Below are 22432 nucleotides of genomic sequence, written 5' to 3'. Positions count from 1 at the left end.
TTTTTGTAACTGTGGCTCTTGAATAGTGTAGTCCCATCCTTTTAGCTTTGCTATGCTTTTTCCCTCCTTGCACTGAATCAAGAAGGGAAAAGTAGATCAAGGTAGGTAACACTCAGTGTCCAAACACTGCTAACATCTGTGGCCAGAAGTAGATGGCATTAGCTAGTAGTAGAGTAGAACCTGATGTTAGCATTGTGCTCCTCTAAATCCAGATAAAAAGTAGTTTTGTGGGTGATGGGTGTAATCTCTTTTTCTAGTTGATTTGCTTGTGATTCATCCTTGCATTTCGTTGTGAGAGCAAATAGGAAACTAACATGAAGCTCTTTTTATACAGATACAATGTAGTTTTAAATTCAGGCTAAGCATATTTTGCTACGTTAAATTTAACCTTTCCTCTTTCTATTTTGTTTTGTTTTAATAGCTGATTCTGAGAGTGGTGACAAATCAAATGTGAGTACATTTTTTGCATCATTGTTTAGTTTAGAGATATGTGTTTAGCAAAAGTAAATTTTTTATATAAAATGTCTTGTGAAATCCCCAAATCAGAATGATAATTTATTTTTTTCTCATGGAAATGAGAGGTTAAAAGTACAACCCAAATCAAGACATGATCTGAATCTGGAATTTGTGCGTTCTCCTCTTATACGGAGAGAGTGGTAGCTGTACAGTGCTTGGTTGCTGGAGCCACTAAAGCTTCGTAATCTCAAAACAATATGTAATGCTAAATTATCTATTCTGTTTTAAATGCATAGAAATTAGAGGAGACCACAATTCTACTGTTGTCTCAATGAAAAAAATCCTCACCACAAATGCTACTCTGAAGTATGCAGTATTTCATATTCTATTTGTCACATAAAAATAGACATCATCTCTTCCTATTAGATTTAAATACAGCTCTTTAGTGGAAAGGGATATGACATCAAGTGTCTAAAATTGCACTTGATTATAAGAAATTTAAACGCGTAGCATGCAATGAGACCCTTAGTGAAGCCTGAGATTTTGTTTCATTATAGATAAAAATTTAAAACAAAGCTGTAGGCTCTTGTGCTGGCAGCCATATGAAATGCGAGAATAATTTTTACAATCACACATTGCTTTGCATGTTGTGCAGATTAGATAGACTCAAAATAGGTATTTTCTTTAAATTTCAGTATCTGCGGGAATCTCTGTTAAGAACCGCTTAGAGCTTTCTTTCAGATCTTTTTTCCCCTCCAGTTGGAAGTTTCTCAAGCCTTTCTTTGCAAACCAAATTATTCTTTTATCTTCTGGATACCTGTGGGCAATCCCAAGTGTCAGTGACACTAAGAATATTTTCTACTAACTGAGAGAACCATTATGTAGTTCTCAGTTTCCCATTCTAACATCATTGCCAGGGGTAGGCAGGGGAAGTGCAGCTTTCTCTGGTAGCCTTGTGAAATGCAGTGTCAAAGTCTAATGGCTTGTGTTTTCTCCACTCAAGCGTTTAAACTTTTGGTCCTGGGATCCAGAAGAAGAGCGAAAGCGCCAGGAAAGGTGGCAGCATGAGCAAGAACGTTTGCTTCAGGTAGGAAAGAAACTCCATATATTCCACCGTGTGGTTCAGCGGCTGAACTGTGCTTTTGGGCAAAAGTTGGGAAATTCATGTCATGTTTTCCACATCCTCTGTGGAAATTGAACAAATTTTGTGGCAGATGAGTGATAAAATGAGCATACACACATGTTATCTGTGGTTTGGACACTCTTAGGTCTCCCTTTCCCACTCCATGGAAAGACCAAAAGGACTTTAGTTCTGCATTTCAGCATGGAGTTACATCAAATGTTGATCTCAACTATATTTAAAGTATATTGAGCATAGACTGCAAGACTCTACATTAATTTGAAGCCTCTTTCTCAAGACTGACAATTTCCTGACCCTGACACCTATGCAACTCATCTTTAAAATGATGGTCTTCATAGATTGTTGTAGACTTCTGTTTTGTTCACAGGTCCTTCTTGGGAAACACTAAGCTAAATTCAGATGCGAAGGGTTTGAGTTGTTTTTGTGAGGGGGGGAAGCCTCCTCAAAACAAATGCTGGTTTTGCCTAGTGGTAGAGTAAGCTGTAAGAGCTCTGGCTTTGTGTCCTAGTTGGAAGAAATGCAGCGGCCCCAAGAACTTGAATTTCTCTGCTGGCCAGTAGTGTCTTTTGAAACTGTGATTAGGTTTGGTCCCAAGTAAATCATATCTTTCCTCCACGTAACAGAAGAGCAAACAACTGTCAAATGATGGAGGATATAAAATGGTGTCTTTTATCTTTTAAGAATTACTGTGTGTGTCTCTACTGCTTTCCTGAGATTATTTGTTTTTAGCTAATATGGTTGTTTTCTCTTAAAATGGTGTAAAATTCACTTCATGATTTTTTTGGTACATGTGGGTGTTCTCTCAATAGTAAATGCATCTCCTCTGGATTAGGCAGAAGTGGTTTCTAATTTGAACAGAAGTTGGAACTGGTGTAAAAGGGATATGGAAGTCACCGTTCTTCCCCATATTCAAACCAGTTCTGTCAAACAATTTTAAAGATGTCTTTGGCATAATTTTTTCCTAGAAAACTGTGTGAAAAGAATTCTCAGGAAATAATTCCATCAAGGAGAAAAACAAGCTACTTGGGTATTTTTAAGCTTACCCTCTTCAGACCTTTACACACTATTCATTTATCTTCTAAACTTGCACGGGTGTTCATCATTCATGAAATTGTACTGGTATCGCTCTTAAATTAGTACCAGTATCTGCAAAATCTGCTTGTTTATATGCTACTTTGCTGAAGTTTTTAGTGTAAAATCCATGCCTACGTGTTTTGGGGAGTGTGATGGCTTTTTGGAATTCTTAATACTGTATAATAAGGAATTATTGAAATTGTTGAGCATAAATTCCATATCTGACCAAGGACTTAAGACTTCTAACAAATTAAACTTCTTCTGATATGTTAAAAGCTCCTTGTGGTTTGAAGCTAGAAACAAGTGGGGAGAGGAGGAAAAGAAGGTTTTTTTGACTCCCATGGATGTATCAATTTTTATCTCCCTATTTCCTTCTATTTCTGATTAAACTACTCTTAGTTTCATTTTCACTGCAGAGTACTACAGAATTTACTCCTAATACAGAACGGTATGAATTTATCTTTATTTGTATCCTCTTACAGGAGAAGTATCAGAAAGAGCAGGACAAGCTGAAAGAGGAATGGGAAAAGGCCCAGAGAGAAGTGGAAGAGGAGGAGCGTAGATACTATGAGGAGGTATAAGGCTCAAAGGAGGAGGTTGTTTATTGATTTATTTTGTACTTAAATGCATCCACTTACATAACTAAAAGAATCCCATAGCTAGATTTATTAATGAAAAGCCTTCTTAAGGCTGAATTCTCAGGATTGTTTCTCTTAAACACTACCATAGGTGCTGAGGGAAAATACTTAAATATTTAGACAGGTATCCTCAGAACCTCCGCAAAGGTGGAGGTGTGTAATTGCTATGCAAGTCTGGGTGAGTCAGTATGGTTGTGTCTAGGCATGCTCAGACTTCCCTCCAGAGACAGAGCTGTGTGCATTCTGGCATAGCCTGGATTTGGTGGGACTCCAGATGAAATTGTTGTCTGCCTTGGGCTTGATCATATAGATATTTTGTAAACTGAACCTGGTTTTTACAAGAAAAAAAAAAATCCACATAGAATGTTCAAAGGTTGCAGTTCTAGAATATTAACAATATAGAAGATGTGGGATTCTTCTGTTGTATGTGGGTCATTGTTTCAGAAAACTGGACAATATTAATGTTTTCAGTTTGACCAGTTGTGCATTGTGTGAATTGATGTCTTATCATCTGTGTTTGAGGGCTATATTGTGATCTGAACAAGAAAACTTTTTCAGCTTTCAGAATGAGCTTATCATGTACCAAGTGTAATTTTGTACTTTTGTATGAAATCTTGTAGGCTGCTGTTATGAGAAACAGTGGTGCCATCCCAAGTGGAACAGTCTTTCCAGTTTTGGACATCCCATCTCAAAGATGGTAATGGTGAAACGAAGGAGAGTGCAAAACCTTGAAGCAAATTAAAAATTGACATGTATTCTTGGCCCCACAGGTCCTTACCTAGCCATCTAAAGATTGCACATAGCCAAACTGTATGCTTCTACTTCTCAAGCTCATAGTTGATATTCTGTATTTTTAACCCCACTCTCTCCTGATGCTCTTTTTTTAGGAACGTAAGATAATTGAGGACACTGTAGTTCCATTCATTGTTTCTTCAAACTCTGCTGATCTCCTCTCCTCTTCTTCCTCTGCTACTGAAGGAAACAAGACACTGGTGAGTTTCTCATGGAGTAGTAGGACAATAAAGACTAAGCCATCTTTAGTGCAAAGTTTTATTCTTCACTAACGACTAACAAAGTCTGTGAACAGCAACAATATTCCCTGGATCTCTTCCATAACTAATGATACCTTGGAGTGCTATAGCTTGTATGTTTTCACAACCAAAGAGCCATACTACTAAGCAAACTGCAACCATCCCATTCTATACTAGAGCAAAGGGTGATACTTTCTCTCTTTGCAGCTGATTCTGTTCTTTAACTGGTGCTGTGAAAAACTGTTTCTGTTTGGTTTAACTACCTTCTCAAAGCCAATAAAATCTGAAGGGAGCTCCCTGCATCCAAAATCTTAAGTGTAAGAGATGAGACTGAATCCTGCCTCCCCACTTTTCCTCCTCTCTCTCACCATCCCTCCTAGAAAGCAGCAAAACAGAGGGATGTTCACGCTCTGATTATTTACTTATGCAGCACAAAATATTTGACTCAATGCATCTAGCATCTAATTAAAGAAGTGTTCAACAGAGATCAGAGAATGACACCCCAGGTGAGATCAGTACAGTAAATGTGGGATTCCCAGACATGATTTTATCCTGCCTAGGGCACCCACACCCAAGAAGTCATCTACCTTTCTCCATTCCACTTCAGGATTAGGAGTAACGTACCATCTGGTTATCCTCTCACCCCTCCTGCCCCCTCTCATCACACATTCCTGTGCAGGGACATCAGCCATGACCCATTTTCCACATGGCTGTGTGGCAGTAGCTTCCTGGGTGGAGATGATTATGCCACATTCAGGGCAGTGCCTGCACCCAAAAGTGAAGGATCTCATGTTGTGCCTTTCTCAAGATCCACCAGTCAGGTATGACGCACTGCAGTACCATTACGGAAGCAGTACTATCATTGTCATTTGAGGATGCTCAGTGCATGCAAGTAATACTTCGCCCCCCCAGGCAAAGGTTACAAGCTGAGGTCCCTCACAAAGTCCTCCCAAGTCCAATGGAAGACTGTCAAGACTCTCAAAGTCATTCAAGGATTTCTGCCAAAACTATGTAGGGAAGTTTTATTTTGTCATCCTGAACACCATTCATAACTGATCCGTCCCTAACTTTTTTCTTTAATACTTAGTTTAGTCCAATTAGCTGATTGTTTCAGTTAAGTCATTGTTAAATCCTAAGTTAGCCTTACTACCATCAAATGTTTCCACTGTATAATGTGAGATGTTCTTTATGATAATAAGGTGTGTCAACACAATATATGTGGGGACAGCCCATACTTTTCCCATGTGGGTACTGATGTCAAATTTAAGTGAAGCTGCTTGTTCCCTCCCCTATTGTTTTCTAGAACTCAGCTGATTCAAACAACTCTCCAGAGGAAGGCAAACAAAAAGAAGCTACGAGACAGAAAAAGCTGCTCTGGGAGCAGGACGGTATGCCATCTCTGAAAAGCAAGGAAAATGAACTCTGGCAAGAAAAGAGGAGGTATGGATCAAGCCTAAGTATTTCTTAGCCTCTGAAGCTTTGTGTTCATATATAGACTTCTGAGATGTCACATCTGCCTACGATTGGTGCTGGAGCATCAGCATCTGGTGGCCTGGTGATAGATGTAATATGTCCCCTTCAATATTGACTTGGTGCAGGCTTATGCATATTTGCAATGTGCAGAGCTAATTGAGCACATCAGAAGGCTTGCGTTTCGAGTATATGGCTTTGCCAAGAGGCTGTCATATCAACCAGATAAGAGCTTAGACAGACGTGTCTGTATGTCACTGTGTGGTGTCTTGTGTACAAGGTTCACAAGTAATTTGGAGCAATAAGGTAGGTGCAGTAGGTGCTTTCACTGAGAGTTTGTCGGAGATTGCCTGGCTGTCTCAGAAGTGCTGTACCCAAACTTGCCAGACAGTGTTCAAAGTCCTGGTCTTTGCCCAACTGCTAATAGCAACTTTCGCAAAGATGAGAATCATAGAATCAGAGAAGCATCTGATGATGATGAACACTGCATAAAGAACACTGAGAAAAGCTGTTTCTCTGGCAAAGAAGCCATTTTCCACAAATCCAGAATGATCTTTAGAACGTCTCAAGTGTATAAGGCAAGAAGGAAGACTTGGCATATGTGGAGACAAACTCGTTAATTCATTACATCTGGCCTTACACTTTGTCATTGCTGACACAACAACAAAAATCTTTTTGCAAAATATAGACTGATATTCAAAAGTCTAATTCTGACATTATATAGTAGGTGGATCTTTTTCCTGTCTTTATTTGTACAATGTGGCTTATTTTTATTGGCAGTGGAAATAAAGTGCTCACAGGACACCCAGAGACGGGTATCTTGAAAGGAGGCGAACAGGAGCACCAGGTGCTGGTGACGGAGCACAGCTCACCTGCGAGGCTGAATCTGCCATTGACTCAAGGTGAGCATCGATAGTTTTCATATGTATGTGTTCTTTTCCACAGAGAAATCTTGCAGAAATCTAACTCACAGTATTTTGGAAGTTGACAGGACATGTATATCTTAAAAATTTGAATGTCTCAGACTCAAAAGGTATTTTCTGTTAGCAAAGATAAATATGTTAAGGTGAAATTTAAAACCTCGTTTTCATCAGAGATGGGTGTTTCAGTGACATGTGGGAATATCATTTATAGGCCCACATGTTCACAGTAAACTTAGTTATTTTCCATCTTTCACACAATCTTATATAGATACAGGATTTATCTTGGGACAGCATATTTCCAACATTTATTTTGTGTTTTGATAGCTAATTAGATTCTTTATGTCTATTTCAGTCCAGTGAAAATTACTACCTGTGATGTATAAACTTTTCAAGCTAAGCCTAAAATGACACCTGTCTCAATTTTGTCATTAGAATATCTAATGACATTTAAAAGTAACAGATTTTTTTTAAGTTTCTGTAAGTATTGATGTTTTTTGAATTAGGGAGTTTCCCCAAAGCATTGCTGTCAACAGGGTCACCCTAAAAAAAGGCAAATTCATTCATTTAGCATCGTTATCTAATGTAAGTGAACAGTGGAAAGTAAGTAGGACTGAAACAGAAAGCAGATGTAGATTTTGAAATCTAATTTTCATTTTCATGCTAGCGTAAAAATTGATGATTTAAAAATTGAAACGTCTATGGATAAAAAAGCTTCCAGTGTTGTTACTTGTTCCAGATGCATACCCAGTTTAGCATTAGCAGGTTTGCTTTCCCTGTCTTGATTTTATAGTATTCTAAGTGCTTTGATAAAAGTTGCTTAAATGAAAAGAAGCAGAAGATACTGCCCAGCAATCCATCCTTGTGGATTTGTAGTAGAAATTAAGCAAACTTAAACAAAAAAGTTTTGTCAGTTTGTAACTACTTCTGCTAATCAGGGGTTTTCTAGGTTCTCCTCAACAACATAGTCCCCTACAAGTATTCTGACAGCTCCTTTCTAGCCCATTACAGCATCACATCCTTGCTCTCTCCTTAAGTCCTTAAATAGTCAGGACTACAGTTTGTCTTGATATCAAAAATAGGTAACAGGCCCTTCATAGGCCCCAGTAAAGTTTTTCTACTCTAAATCAGCTGGTTAGTGCACAGCAGGGTGAAGGTCCTCCCCAGCCTGTGAGCCACAGAATTCATCTGAAAGCATCCAGGTGGTGTGCTCTGTCCCAAAGATGGGATGGTTGGCTGCCTGGGCATCACACAGATTATTGCGTACTGCTGGGAGCCTATTATTGTCACTGAGCCTTGCACAACCATCTGAAACGCAGAAGGAAATTGCAAGGGAATTGCTGTTTGTCAGTAGGCTCAGGGACAGTAGTGACTACACCATGTTCATCTTAATTCTTGCTACTGATAAGTTTAGATTCTCAGGCATCGCTGAACTTTCAGTCTCTCCGGTGTTTCCTTCCTACAACAGAAATACTTTATTTTCCCAAGTGCTATTTGTGGACAGCTGTTTAACCTCTCCTTTTCCCCCTTCAGAAACTGAGATTCAGCAGAAGGGTAGGTCATGTTTTGAAGGTGTGGTGCAAGGGGATGCTGTTTCATAGAGGTTTTCTGGAGCAGCAGAGCCTGTCTCTGAGTTTATGTAGGGTTTCTGAGAATTTATTTGTAAGTAACAGTATATCTCTTGTCTCCTTTATGGTGTGATGTCTGTAAGTATTGAGAAAAGTATATAGTCTCAAGTATTGAGATTTCCCCACCTCCCATTGTAGATAACTCCTGGAATCAGCAGTTGCTGACAAAGCAGTCCCCGCATCACGCAGAGGACATTCGGCAGAGACCATTCTTGGGCCAGAGTGCAGGACAACAGCCAAGCTCTGCAGGGGAAACGAGGAGGTGAGAACGTAAAATAAAGGTTGTTGCAGAGACTGAGATGTTCTACCTGCTCTGTGCTTCCTTATATTCCAGCTCAACATTCTTTATCAGTTAATTTTCCTGGGTAGTCCTGCAGTGTGAAGACAATTTTGATTCCTGGCTTTCCCACCAAGACTGCTAATGCTTAGCCGCTTTGTTCCTCATTACAGGTACCCCAGTAACTGGTTTCCTGAGGGACCACAACCCATGCTTGCTATTCTCTGCTTTCTTTCTCCTTAGCTCTTTAAACAGTCATCTCCATAACTGTTTGTGTTATTCATTTGTTTTAAGTGCCCAAGACAAACTTTTACAGCTAGGAAGTGGCTAAATATCAGTGTGGGAATGTCACATGAAGTCTGCCTCTTTGAAGTCAGTATCCAAGAGCTTCATTCCCCAGCTTCCAAACACACACTGATTGATGTTTTCTAGTTCTTTAAGAAGAAGATGCATAGAGATGAATATTTTCTTTCTACTGCAAATTTTGGTGAGGATCTTTTCTTCTCTGATGCTCTGCCTTGTGGTTTTCAGTAAACATTACGGAAAGGTAACATCAGTTCTTTCAGTAAACAATGTTTTTGCTTGCCTAATGTTTGCAGAAAGTATATCTACGTAGTGAGAAAGGAGCATCTGTTTTCTCTAGGATATATATGAGCACAGTCTGCAAAATGTGTTACCTCTGTGAAGCTTGTATCCAGTCAAAACTAATGTAGCTTGAGATTTGATTACCTATTTCTCGTAACAAACTGAGTGTTTGAGAAAATTGTTATTTAATCTGTAAACAGCTTTAAGCAGTGAGATGTTTAACCAATCCCATGATTTCTGATAACAAAAAATATGCATAGTTTTCTCAACAAATTCTTGCAGGGTAAAATGCATACAAATAGTAATAAACTACTTTTCGGTGCTCATAGCTTCCTTTTTACTCACTAAAGGGCACAGATCTTCCACCAACAAACCTTCATCTGCTCTACCAGTGTGCTTCTGAGCACATCCCCTGGCCAACAGAAAGTGCAAGGTGTGCCTTGGCTTAACCCTCCTTCACCATGCTGGTAGCTATTTTTTGTTGATAGGTGGGTAGGAGTCTGCACATGGCTGATTACCTTGTGAGTTACCCAACTGAGCAATAGCAAGCAGACCAAGACTCAGAACCAGAAAATATGTGCTGTTTTTCATTGTATCAAGATAGCAATGCACAGCAAATACATACCTTCTTTTCCTCAGATAAAATCTTTAGAGCTGGGAATCCTGAAACCCACTGTCTAGAATTTCTTCACGCAAAACTTGGTTTTAATTGTTCGGTGGTTGTAGTAATGCATCTTCTCTCCTGTATTTTAGGGTAGGCTATCCTGAGAACTTCCGATCTGGGCCACAATCTCCTTCCTCTCCTGCTGCTCTGAGTCAGTCACCCAACAGGTACAAAAGGTCAATAAGGAATTTTGCAGTCTGAATACATCTTGTAGTCACTGCCGAACTGCAGCAGTGTAAATCACATTAGTATTATGTGGATGCACTATTAATTCTTTTAAATGCTGCAATTCATAACTGTCCATGGGATAAACATGTAGCTCCCTCTCCTGTATTTCTTGCTGCCTCAGCAATATTGTTATGTTTTCAAATAACACAGTTCAGAAAGCAGCTGTAGGAATCTGCTTGATCATTGAAATTTCAACGTAATTGAAATGGGATAATATAAGCCCCAGTCAAAGTAAGCAGTTAAGCATGAGTTCAGAGCACTTGAGCCAAAGGATGTTGTCTTCATTGTAAATAGTCACATGCTTAGGATTAAAGTATGTTCTAGACATTGTCATATTTCAACACTTGCTGATTTAGAAAGAAATCCTTTCCTTAATTTCCAAAGTTAAAATACATTTTGCATTTTTTGCTGTTTTTTTAATTTGCCTACATTCATCCTAATCTCCTCTTAGAGATTTGATTCTCTCAAGCAACGAGCTGTGCAGCTTTCAGTGAGATATGAGTACCAATTCTAAATAAACGTTAACTGTAGCCTGACTGACTCACTGACAGTTTGGGGTATATCAACTTCAGCTGGCTTATTAAATAAAGTAATACAACACAGAAAATGTAGCAATTTTTTGTTTTCTATTTAAGTAACATTTCTCTTCACATTTCATGGCAAAGCCCTCCTTCTGATGCCATGACATGGAGCTATTGGGATTTTTTTATGTGAACTATTTCTTCTGTTTTGATGATTGTAGCTGCAGGTTTGGTGGGATTTCAGATCATTTCTAGCTACATGTAGCTAGTTGTGGTAGCTGCTTCATATTATTTAGCAGCTATATTCTGATGTAAGACCCTTTCCCAAGATCTTTTCCTGAAATGAATTTTAGTTTTGGAAGCAGTGGAGGGATGTAATTCATTGTTCCACCACAACTTCAGAAAACTTCTCTAAAAAATTTCCCAAAGCACTTTTTTCTTTCATTTGACACTAACTTCTTATAATAACTCCAATAGTGGAGAAGAAGTGAAAACAAAGGTAGATTTAAGTAATGCAGAGGGTTTCAGCCCTGGCTGAAAAAAGCATGGATGACACATAATCATAAGGTATCCCTTTGGGCTCAGGTTCATCTCACTAGGCAAACATCAGTTCTGGCAGGCTGGCAGACAGGTGGAAAGGGAAGAGCGTGAAACGCAGAAGCATACAGCTGCACTGCTATTAAAACCATTATGAAGAAGGGTACCAGTTATTCCTGAGGCCCTGATCTCTCATGCAGCTGTCATTAAACAGCTGATTTACTAGAAATGTCTAGACAGGACTGAAGCTTAAGGAGAGAGTTAAAGCATTTTTGCATTGCAGATGGAGGTGTAATTTCAGCTTTACTCTAAGTAGGTGTAACACTGACAAGCATGTAGCTGCAGCAGCATAGAATAAAATCAGGTAGCAAGAGGCTGGTGCCTGGTCTGTGCTACTGCAGTGATTCTGCTACTGTTGACTTCACCAGTTTGTTTGGGTGCGAGAGCAGCCTCCCTGCCTTCTGGCTGAAGTAAGCAAACCCATCTACAAACAAACTGAAAAAATTCCAGGCTGAAAGTCTGACTCAGTTAATTTGTGTGAATATCTGCTTTGATTGCTGTGACATTGACTAGGTCTACGCACTCCACGGGCATGGTTCCAGGCCTCTGTTCAGAGGCTTGCATCCCCTTGATCTAGCACAGCAAGCTGGGAGGGAAATGGGTCTGAGCTGCTGTGCATTCAAGCATTTTAAGACCTCTGCTTGCTAGTCTGCAAGGCAGATACGCAGGCTGATTCAGCACCACGGCTGAAGGGTCAACGTGTATTTATGTGAAACCCCCCAGTGCTCCTTCCTGTCATCCTCTTTCTCTACATAACCTGTGCAAACATTTGTCTACATTTTAGCAGCAGTTTCTGTTCTGTTTTCTTAAAGTCGTGTTTGTTTCCTAGGTCTGTCAGTGGAAAGAAGCTTTGTTCTACCTGTGGGCTTCCTCTTGGAAAAGGAGCTGCCATGATTATTGAAACACTTGGTCTTTATTTCCATATTCAGTGCTTCAGGGTATGTCTCTTGCTTGTTTTATTAAGAAAAATCTCAAGTCATGCACAGTGTGAAGAGACAGTATATTCAGGGATGCAGATGTGAAATGGAAAATGAGAGGACCAAAGGATTTGCTTGTTTGTTATGTGTGTTTGCGTGTGTGTTTGTTTGTAGAGAAGTGGAAGTAATGCAGCTAATGTGTTATTATGCTGTCAGACATACTAATTGGACTAAAATGTGTCATTTATCAAGCAAACTTAGCTTCCTCACAGAGAGAGGTATAACTTCCCTTGTGTACTCACTGGTTTCTAAATACAGCACTAGTTACCTTGTAATTTATTTTTCTCTTTTCCTCAAAAATTATGGTCAGTCCCAAAGCTACCTTTGATCTGACCCACGGTTGGAAAGCTTTGGCTATGGAATGGGTGATGTATTCTGGCTTTCACCAAAGTTCTCATCAGGAATTCTTCTTGACTGTTCTTAAGTATTTCAGTCTAGAAATGACTCAGGATAGTGTTTTCTAGGCAACTCAGAAAGTGACCATTTCCATTATTTCTGGACCAGTTGGTACTGGACATTTGTGAAGCCTTTTTTGGTTTTAGACATTTACTCAAACTAAACCTCTGGCTTCTCTAAGATTTGTCCATCACGAACGGGCTGGCTCCAGAATGCAATGTTAAAATCAGATGTCCCTTAAAATCAGTAGACTTTTGTGTAAGTGGAGACTGCTGAAATCCAGTCTTAAATACTGCTGGTTCTAAAAAAACTCTTTAACTGATGTGCAGTGCTCCCCAGGAGTAGGGGCTGGGTTCTGGGGGGTTAGGGGTTTTTTTACTGTTCCAAGAACTATTGAAACAAAAGTCAAAATTTGGAAACAGTTGTGGCAAACAGTAGGGCATGATCTCTCTTACTTTCTCTGTTCTTCAATTGACAGTGTGGCATTTGCAAGGGACAGCTGGGAGATGCAGCAAGTGGAACAGATGTCAGGATTAGAAATGGTCTTCTTAACTGCAATGATTGTTATATCCGATCCAGAAGTAAGTACCAAATCCTGTCTGAAGGACAATGAACTTTAACAGTACTGTTGCCATGATTTTAACTGATGGGTTTGTCTCCTCTTGGCTTTGCCATTAAGGCATAGTTTCATCATGGTAAGGGGAGCCTTCCTGTGCCATTTTAATCATCGTCTTGTATCAAAAAATACTTCCTAGCCCATTAAATCTTGCCCAGAGGATCTCTGCTCAGCAATAATAAACTTAAAAGCTGTTTCTGTGCACAAATATAAACTACACTGTGCACACATACTGCATGTCACCAGTGTCACCAGTGATATGAGATGGGCAGTGCTCGTGCTGCTTCTACTCTGTGGAAACGAGTAAGATGCAGGAAAAAAAAAAACAATGGGAGGAATCATAGAATCAGAATCGTAGAATCAGCTAGGTTGTAAAGACCTTTAAGATCATCAAGTCAAACCATTACCCCAGGACTGCCAAGACCACCCACTGAACCGTGTCACTAAGGTCCTCATCTACACAGTTTTTGAATACTTCCAGGGACGGTGATTGCACCACTTCCCTGGGCAGCCTGTTCCAATGCCTGGCCACCCTTTCGATGAAGAAATTTTTCCTAAAATCCAATCTAAATGTCCCCTGGCACAGCTTGAGGCCATTACCTCTTGTCCTATCATTTGTTACTTGGGAGAAGAGACCAACCACAACCTCCTTTCAGGTAGTTGTAGAAAGTGATAAGGTTCCCCCTGAGACTTCTCCAGGCTAAACAGCCCCAGTTCCCTCAGCCATTCCTCATTAGACTTGTGCTCTAGACCCTTCACCAGCTTTGTTGTCCTTCTCTGGACCTGCTCTAGCACCTCAATGTCTTTCTTGTAGTGAAGGGCCCAGAACTAAACACAGGATTCAAGGTGCAGCCTCACCAGTGCCCAGTACAGGGGGATGATCACTGCCCTGGCCCTGCTGGCCACACTATTGCTGACACAGGCCAGGATGCCATTGGCCTTCTTGGCTGCCTGGGCACAAGCTGGCTCATGTTCAGGGCCCATCAGTCAGCACCCCAATGTCCTTTTATGCCAAGCAGCTTTCCAGCCTCTCTTCCCCAAGCCTATAGAGTTGCATGGGGTTGTTGTGGCCCAAGTGCAGGACCCGGTACTTTGCCTTGTTAATCCTCATACTGTTGGCTACAGCTCATTGATCCAGCCTGTCCAGGCCCCTCTGCAGAGCCTCCCTATCCTTCAGCAGATCAACACTCCTGCCCAACCTGGTGTTGCCTACAAATTTACTGAGGGTGCACTCAATCCCCTCATCCAGATCCATCAATGAAGATGTTAACACTGGCCCTAACACTGAGCCCTGAGGGACACCACTAGTGACCGGTCGCCAACTAGATGTGACACCATTTATCACCATTCTTTGGGCTCTGCCATCCAGCCAGTTTCCTACCCAGTGAAGAATACACCCATCCAGACCATGAGCCATGAGCAGCCAGTGTCTCCAGGAGTCTGCTGTGGGAGACAGTGTCAAATGCTTTACTAAAGTCCAAATAGACAATGTCCACAGCCGCTCCCTCATTAAACAGATGGGTCACCTTACTGTAGAAGAACCCATGAACTTCATCAACCCATGCTGACTGGGCTTCCATTTTCCTGCACATAGGAAATGCACATCATCATAAAGCTATGATCTCACTTAGATTCATCTGCTCCACGACCTTCTCTGGCACTGAGTTCAGGCTGACAGGCCCTTAGTTTCCAGGGTCTTTCTTCCTGCCCTTTCTGTAGAGAGGCATCACATTGGCCAATCTCCAGTCCTCTGGGACTTGTCCACTAGACCAGGACTGCGGAGAAATGATGGAGAGTGTCTTAGCAAGCTCCTCTGCCATCTCCTTCAGCACTTTTGGGTAACCCATCCAGCCCTGCAGACTTGAGTATGTCCAAGTGGAACAGAAGGTTGCTAACCATTTCTTCCTGAATTACAGGGTCTTCAATCACCTCCCCATCTCTGACATCCAGCTCAGGGAACTGAGTACCCTGAGAATGGCTGGTGTAACTATTAAAGATTGAAGCAAAGGCAGCGTTAAGTACCTCAGCCTTTTCCTCAGCCTCAGTCACTACGTTTCTCCTACTACCTGGTACAGGATGGAGGTTCTCCTTGGCCCTCCTTTTATTGCTGATGTATTTGTAAAAGTACTTTTTGTTATCTTTTATGGCAGTGGCCAGATTTAGTTCCAGCTGTGCCTTCACCTTTCTAACTTTCTTTCTACATAACCTAACAACATCCTTGTACTTCTCATAGGGTGACAGTCCCTTTTTCCACAGGTGGTAAATGCTCTGGTTTTTTTTCCTGAGTTCAGGCACTATCTCCCTGTTCAGCTAGGCTGGTCTTCCTCCCTGCCAGTTTGATTTTTGGCACATAAAGACTGTCTGCTCCACTGCCTTAAGGATTTCATTCTTGAAGTGTCCAGTCTTTCCAGACCCGTTTGTCTTTCAGTAATGTTTCCCAAGGAATTCTGCCAACTAGCATCCTAAACAGGCCAAAGTCAGCCCTCCAGAAGTCTAAGATGGAGGTTTTCCTGACCGTCTTTTGACTTCTCCAAGGATTGAAAATTCAATCATTTGGTGATCACTTTGCCCAAGATGGCCTTCAAGCATCATTTGCTATTTGTGAACAGCAAATCTAGCCAGGCCTCTCCCCTAGTTGGCTCACTAACCAGCTGGGTTAGGAAGTTACCTTCCACACCTTCCAAGAACCTCCCAGATTATTTCTTCTCTGCTGTATTGTACTTCCAGCAGACATCTGATAGGCTGAAGTCCCCCACAAGAAAAAGGGCAAATGACCATGAAACTTGTCCCAGTTGTTTGAAGAACACTTCATCTGTAGCTTCATCCTGGATAGGAGGTCTATAACAAACTCCTACCAGGGTATCTGCTTGGGTGGCAATGTAACCCCACCACTGGTTTTCCTTGCCTATCCCTTCTGAAGCACCTGTAGCCATCCATTGCAGCACTCTAATCATGCAAACCATTCTACCACGTTTCTGTGATGGTGATTATGTCATGATCTCCTTGCTGCATAAAGGTTTCCAGCTCCTCCTGTTGCCTATGCTGTGGGCATTGTCATAAATGCATTTAAGTTGCCTTGCGGATCTGGATTGTGGAAACATTGCCTTCCCGCTACTTGTAACTATTCAGTATATTCACTGCCTACAGTCCTAACTGCTAAGTGAAGATACAGAGTTCTCCTCACTTACTGTCTCCACTCTTCTCCCGCAGAAGCAGTGGCTGTAGAAATCTAGGAGCAGGAAAAGTACCTACCTACCTTTGCCAGCGCAAGAATGGGTACTTTGTTTCAGGAGAGCGCTATTTCCCCATCAGCAGAGCTAGAGGGTGCTATTGTATAACTGTTTGTTTGGTGGTTTGTTTTGGGCTTTTTTTTTTATTTCTGCTAAGAAATGTTGGCAACTTTTTATTATTATTTCTTTAACCTGACACATTTAGAAATAGCTTTTCCCCTCAGGCTTGATACTATAAACCTGCCTCATCTGGATGAGGTCCTGACCCTTAAAATGCATGCTTACACATCTATCTTTACACACACACACACAAAAAAAAAAAAAGAGGAAGGTGATAAACGTCATATTTTCCTTTTCTTCCTAATCCTTTTTGCTTAAATAAAAACTGAGGTCTCTTAAGGATAGATGAAGGCTCAAATAAATTATTTATCAACTTAGAAACTGTAGAAATCACCCCCTCCATCATCATTTCTATAGCAATGGTGCTGGAAAATGCAGTACAGAGCTGTGTATAGTGCTTCATGCAGTAAGGTTTTGCATTTGTACATACCTAGCACGATGGTAACCAGGTCCATGGCAGAGGAAATAGGTTTTGAGGAAATGTATGGTTCCTGAGGAATAATAATGGCAAGGATTTGTCTTCTTTCCCATAAATTGCCTTTTCCTGCTCTGTTTGCTCCTCATGCAAAATCTCAAAATACGAGTTAACTAAATTTAAGTTACACTGGCTCATGTTGACCGTTTCAAAGGGACTGGTTTTGGTAGAACTGCAGATGTGGTTAATTGCTCATTTTTAACTAGAATTTGACAGACTCCACATCTGAAATGAAGAATAAAATGGTGCAGTGTTGGTGTTTTGCCTTTCAGTTCTGGGAAGTTTGATGCTAAATGTAAAACCAGTTGCTTGATTGCACAGCTCATGCTTTCCTGCCCCTATGGCTACATCTGAAAACCTGTGCAGCAGTGTGTGCTGTCTCTGACCCACCCAGAATCAATCAGTACTGTTTGGATGCTTAGGGCCATGTTGATTAAATGTTTTGGCTGTCAGAAGCTTATTTGAAACTGTGGATGATTCTGTTTCAAAATAAGTTATCAAAAACCTTAAAAGAGAAAAACATTAAAGATTATATAGTGGTTCAGGGTCTGAAATATTTCTGTTCAAATAAAATTGGATGGGGTTTTATTGGCTGTTTCTCTGTGGCAAAGCCTCAGAAGACCCTGATTTCTGAGCACCAAAGTCAAAGGCGAGAAGTAAATCAGTGAGATTCCCTATGTGGCCAAATAACACAAGGGCTCTGAATTACCACATAACACAAATCAGGCACAGCTAAAGATGACTCATCAGTCCTTTGCTTTACTATTTTGCCACTGCAGAGCCTGAAAGTAAATATAAACCCAAGTGCTTTGGGAGTAAAATGAAATAAAAATGCATGCAGAATGCATTTGTCCATGTGGCATGGAAAATATATTTCCACTGGAGTTATGCTGAATTCTGCTTTGTAGTTAGTGCCCCAGCCTCACAGGAAGAAAGAGAAGCAGGGCACAAGTTATATATGTTTCCAGATGCATTTTTTTTAATTGTAGAGATATATGAGGAAAAGCCTATGTATGTTTATTAAAATTTGTCAACTAATGACTTGTTTTGGTTTTTTTTACCCAGCTGCTGGACAGCCAACTACATTGTGACATGACTTTCAGTCCTAAAAACTTTCAAGAAGGAACTCTCTTCTCATATGTGTCGGCTGCCTCCAGACAATCACTTGTAAGAGCTTGAATCCATGGACATCATGGCTCTCATCTCATTTTGTAAAACTCACAGAAAAGCTGCACCTGCTCCTTTAAAATGCAATATATTGGATTTTCCCTTTCTTAAGAAATTTTCAAAATATGTGTGAACATGTTTGGGAAGGCAAAGCCTAAGTACTATTAAAAAAATCCCACCTTTCAGGTATGCTTATGATTTCCAACCTCTTACCTTGTTCTTTTGAAAGTAATAAGAAAATAAACATGCAACAAAGCTGTTTTGTTTTAATTTTCCTAGGAATTAAAAAGTTTAAGTTTACAGAACCTTTATAGAATATGCCAACTGAGCTGAGAAGTAATTTTAAGATAATATCTAATCAGTGCATTTGAAAAACTAAACATCACAGCATGACTTCTCTGTTATAACTGAAGCTATAACTTTTTTATACAGAGACTAATTTGATAATACATCCTGTAATTCTGAAGCATTTTGTGTTCATATTACCTTCAGTGGAGGGTAGGAGTTATACAAATAAATTATTGCACCTTTAGTGATAGGATTTTTTTTTGTTTGTGTACCTCAAGTAACCTTCATGACTATAGCTTCATATTCTCTCAAATAAAGATTTCTTCATTAAACCTAAAGATTGTATACCACTAACGATGGCAAGATTCCCATTAGGAGCAATCCTTCTTATTAAGTTCAGCAGCCTGTGGTGTTATTAAACTTGATGAAGGGTGATGTGGGGGAGAGGTGGCCAAGTGGGCAGACACAGCTGAATTACGAGTCTCTGAACAGTTTGATGTTATGGTGAAGCTTCTCTCTTTGGTATGTAACTTACTCATTGATGCTCTGAGCTGGTTTGAGATCTACTCATTCACTTTCAAACATTATGGTTGGTTGAAGCCTCATGCAGAGAAACATATGTGGTCTGGGTGCCCTCCAGAGCAGAGTATTGAACAGCCTTGAGCCTGTGTTCCTACCTACACTACGCCGATAAAGTCAGCAAAATCCAGGAGTGTGGAAGGCAGGCAGGGAGGAGGCTGGCAGCAGTAGGAAAAAAGGACTTAATTTGCCTGTACTTTTCTTTTTGTGTTTTGATTAAGCAGAGCTCCTTACTAAAGTGACCCAGCAGCTCATTGAAACAGTGGTCAGAGCTGTGTCATTTCATCTGCAATATACAGACAAAATTAGGGGTGTGTTGCAATTGTAAATTATCTAAGCATTTTTTGGTAAACAGTTATTGGAAATATCCCATTTGTGCAGTTATAATGCAACTTACAATGGAAAAACAAATCTACTTATTCTGCCTTAAAACTGATAAAACTAAATTAATAGAGATGTATTTTATCTACGCACATCCGTTGTCTTTTGATGTGTTGGTAAATGGAAATGAAGTGGCTATTAGGGAAGCAATAAATTTGAGTTGTTCTCTAGCTAGCAACTATTTATTTAAATTCTAGACAGCTGCTTGCATGTGAGTTGCATACCCACGCAAAACTGCGTGTCATTGAGAACCCATGTATGATGTTATCCTTGGAGGACATTGTGACTATCTGCTGAAAAGTGACACGTTACTTCCTTAATATTGTGCCTTAGAAAATGCAAAGCTGTTGCACACAGTCAGTGATGACTTATGGATGCAATAAATCCAAAAAGCTGGAGTCCTTTATGGACTTCACCTGGGGAATATTTTTAAATAAAAAAAAAATCAGACAAAGGTTTTGGAAATATAAGTGATGTCCAGTATTTTGATCAACCATCTGCATGATTTACTGTTAAAGGGTTTTGATAACCAGGATGCTTACTCTTTGCATGTGGTCATCATAACATTTTCCCACAAATAATGCTTAACATGGGAATTCAAGAGGCAGATTTTATAACTGACTTTGTACATCTGTATAACTCCATGAGCTGCATTAAGGATATGTGAAAATATGATGTCTAGGCTTAATTTTTAAACAAGGCTGTGCATGCTTGTGCGTCTGTTTGGTATAAGTCACTACCACTGCTTCACCCATGTGATAGAGTTTAGATGTGCAAATAAATCCCCAGGCATATCAAAGGGTTGATTGTCATGGGGGTTACATCTGCTTCTCATTCACATTAGGGGTAAGTGCCCAAAGGGCTTAGGAGCATGGTGGGAACTAAAATGCATGGACGGGGGTGGGGGGTATGCATCGCACTGCAGATGCTCCACTGGGTCTCTGAAGCTGCTTAGAAATTGATCCCAGTGTCTATCAGTTTCATATATGCATGTTTTAGCAAAGTTGACTGCATGTAAAGTGAAATGAAGCAGCATTCTCAGATGATGATTTTTCCCCCTAACAAACATCTCTTCACCAGCACAGAATAATTCTAAACAGTTTTCTAAGTTATACTTGGCAACTGCTTATGTTTGATTTTATATTTCCTTTGAAGTCTTATCTGGCAAATTCATTCAGCCTAAGATTTCTTTTCCTTCTTCTTTTTTTTTTTTTTTTCCCAGTTTAAACACATAAATATGATGATACATTTCTTATTAGGAACTTTGAGCACAAAAAAAGCAGAACGCTTTACTGCATTTGAACTACAGTGTAAATGTATTTGTTGCAAAAAATGATTTCTTATTGCTAAGCAAATACAATGTATGTAATGGGGTTTAGATGTTTCAGAATTCATTTAGCCTCTTACTGAACAGGTGTCATAACCCATCTGTATTTTACAATCCCATTTTCCATGGTGTATTTTTCCTTACTCTTGCTATGTAGTGTTGTTGATGAAGTACATCTGTAGTTCTCGGTGAATGTCCTAAAGGTTGGTGAACCAGAAGCAGACCATCCTTATCTGCATGTCCCTTCAAGGACAAGGGTTGCTGTCCTAGCTGGGGCTAATGTTGAATACCAGTTACACTAATCTTTCCTCTATTTTATTTATTCTAAAATGCCTCTGGAAATTAGGAAAACTTGTCTAAAATGCAACAGCTTTTATAGTAAATGTCTGTTTATAAATAAAATGTTGATTACCTTTGGTGGTGTTGATTTTACTTATTATTAACTAGCTTCAATTGCATATGCTGTGTCAGTGTAACTCCATGAGCTGCATTAAGGATATGTGACTATATGGTGTCTGTGCCTAATTTTCAAATGAGTCCGTGTATGCTTGTGCATCTATTTGGTATAAGTCACTCCCACACTGCACAGTGTGTACATCCCACTGGAAAAAGCTTCTGCATCGTTGGGGTATGCTGAATCAAGCTACATTCCACAAAACTTAGTATATGGGTAGAGACAATCAAGAAAACATACTTGAGATGCGACAGTACCCTGTGGATTGCTACTGTAAGCTGTAGCTGAGTATTTACAAGAGCATGTGTGTCTGTCATGGTAGAAGATGAACAGAGATGGTTTTCTGTGAGTCAAACCCAAAGTCCTCAGAATATCTTTCACTGATGTTGATGGACTGTGGTTCAGACTTTGACTCAATAAAGCACTTTATGCACTGCAAAGCTAAATATGTGCTTGGTTAATTCCATTTTTACATAGCCAAGATTCTTGAGTTTGTGCTTAGTTTTGCATGTGCTGAGGTATCTCACTAGTTCCTGGATCCCAGTAAGCATGTGGCTTCATGAGTAACCAGCAGAAAGTTCACCCAGAATTTTAAACTACTAACTTCCTGCGTTTCTTCCTTTTAATTGGGTCTTCAGTGGATGACAGGTTTGGGTGTGTGCCAGAAGCGCATCTTGGCTGTTAGATGAGTCATAGGGAAGCACTGACAATTTAATTTTTTGAAAGCAGACTTTTATCCTGGTGCCTTAATGGAAATTGTAGTGGTCTTATGTTATTTCTGTGTGTATGTCTCTGGATAGAGGGCCAGCTTTGGTCTGGGGTGGAATGTTGGGGTTCCTGGTGGCATGCTCCAGTCTGTGGGAGCAATTCGCTGCCACTGGAGGTTGCTCTGAGGCTGGATTTGGAGGCAGGCAGACAGCTATTTCTGCTACAGCAGCTCTGCACCAAGGTTGCTGGGCACCCAGACACGCATAGGTTTGGTGATTGTGACCTTTATGAGCCAAATCAAATGGTGGAAATCCTGGTATGATCTTTTTATTATTTTCTGGTGAATGGAACCTGACAGCTCTGACCTGCCCAGTGTCATCTATGGTCCTAAAGGGGCACCGATGGGGGTGCACACCACAGTCACTGATTTACTGCCAAAATAATTCCACAAGCCTTATGAAAGGGGAGTTGTGTTACCTGCTCA

General features: G+C 40.3%; 1 protein-coding gene across 5 annotated transcripts in view; it reads left to right on the top strand.

The window, feature by feature from the left end:
• The window catches only part of LIMCH1 (LIM and calponin homology domains 1), a 179288-nt gene extending 158615 nt beyond the window's left edge, over nt 1-20673 (top strand). For 4 of the 5 annotated variants that reach the window (XM_057407513.1, XM_057407514.1, XM_057407516.1 and 1 more), the window contains 11 exons: nt 422-450; nt 1460-1543; nt 3154-3246; nt 4197-4301; nt 5644-5780; nt 6591-6712; nt 8497-8620; nt 9974-10060; nt 12060-12168; nt 13082-13184; nt 18110-20673. In XM_057407513.1, the coding sequence (XP_057263496.1) occupies nt 422-450; nt 1460-1543; nt 3154-3246; nt 4197-4301; nt 5644-5780; nt 6591-6712; nt 8497-8620; nt 9974-10060; nt 12060-12168; nt 13082-13184; nt 18110-18135 (1019 nt within the window). In that variant the 3' untranslated portion in view covers nt 18136-20673. The remainder of the gene's footprint in view (nt 1-421; nt 451-1459; nt 1544-3153; nt 3247-4196; nt 4302-5643; nt 5781-6590; nt 6713-8496; nt 8621-9973; nt 10061-12059; nt 12169-13081; nt 13185-18109) is intronic. The other variant, XM_057407512.1, reaches the window with a different exon arrangement.
• Nucleotides 20674-22432: the final 1759 nt, after the last annotated feature.

This window comes from Pezoporus wallicus, unplaced genomic scaffold (genome assembly GCF_028554395.1).
Source record: "Pezoporus wallicus isolate ANWC-B61680 ecotype Strahan unplaced genomic scaffold, APGP_CSIRO_Pwel_v1 contig_2492, whole genome shotgun sequence".
NCBI classification, from domain to species: Eukaryota; Metazoa; Chordata; class Aves; order Psittaciformes; family Psittacidae; genus Pezoporus; species Pezoporus wallicus.
Note: the sequence above shows the minus strand (reverse complement) of the source record. Positions and strands in the feature narration are given on the sequence as shown.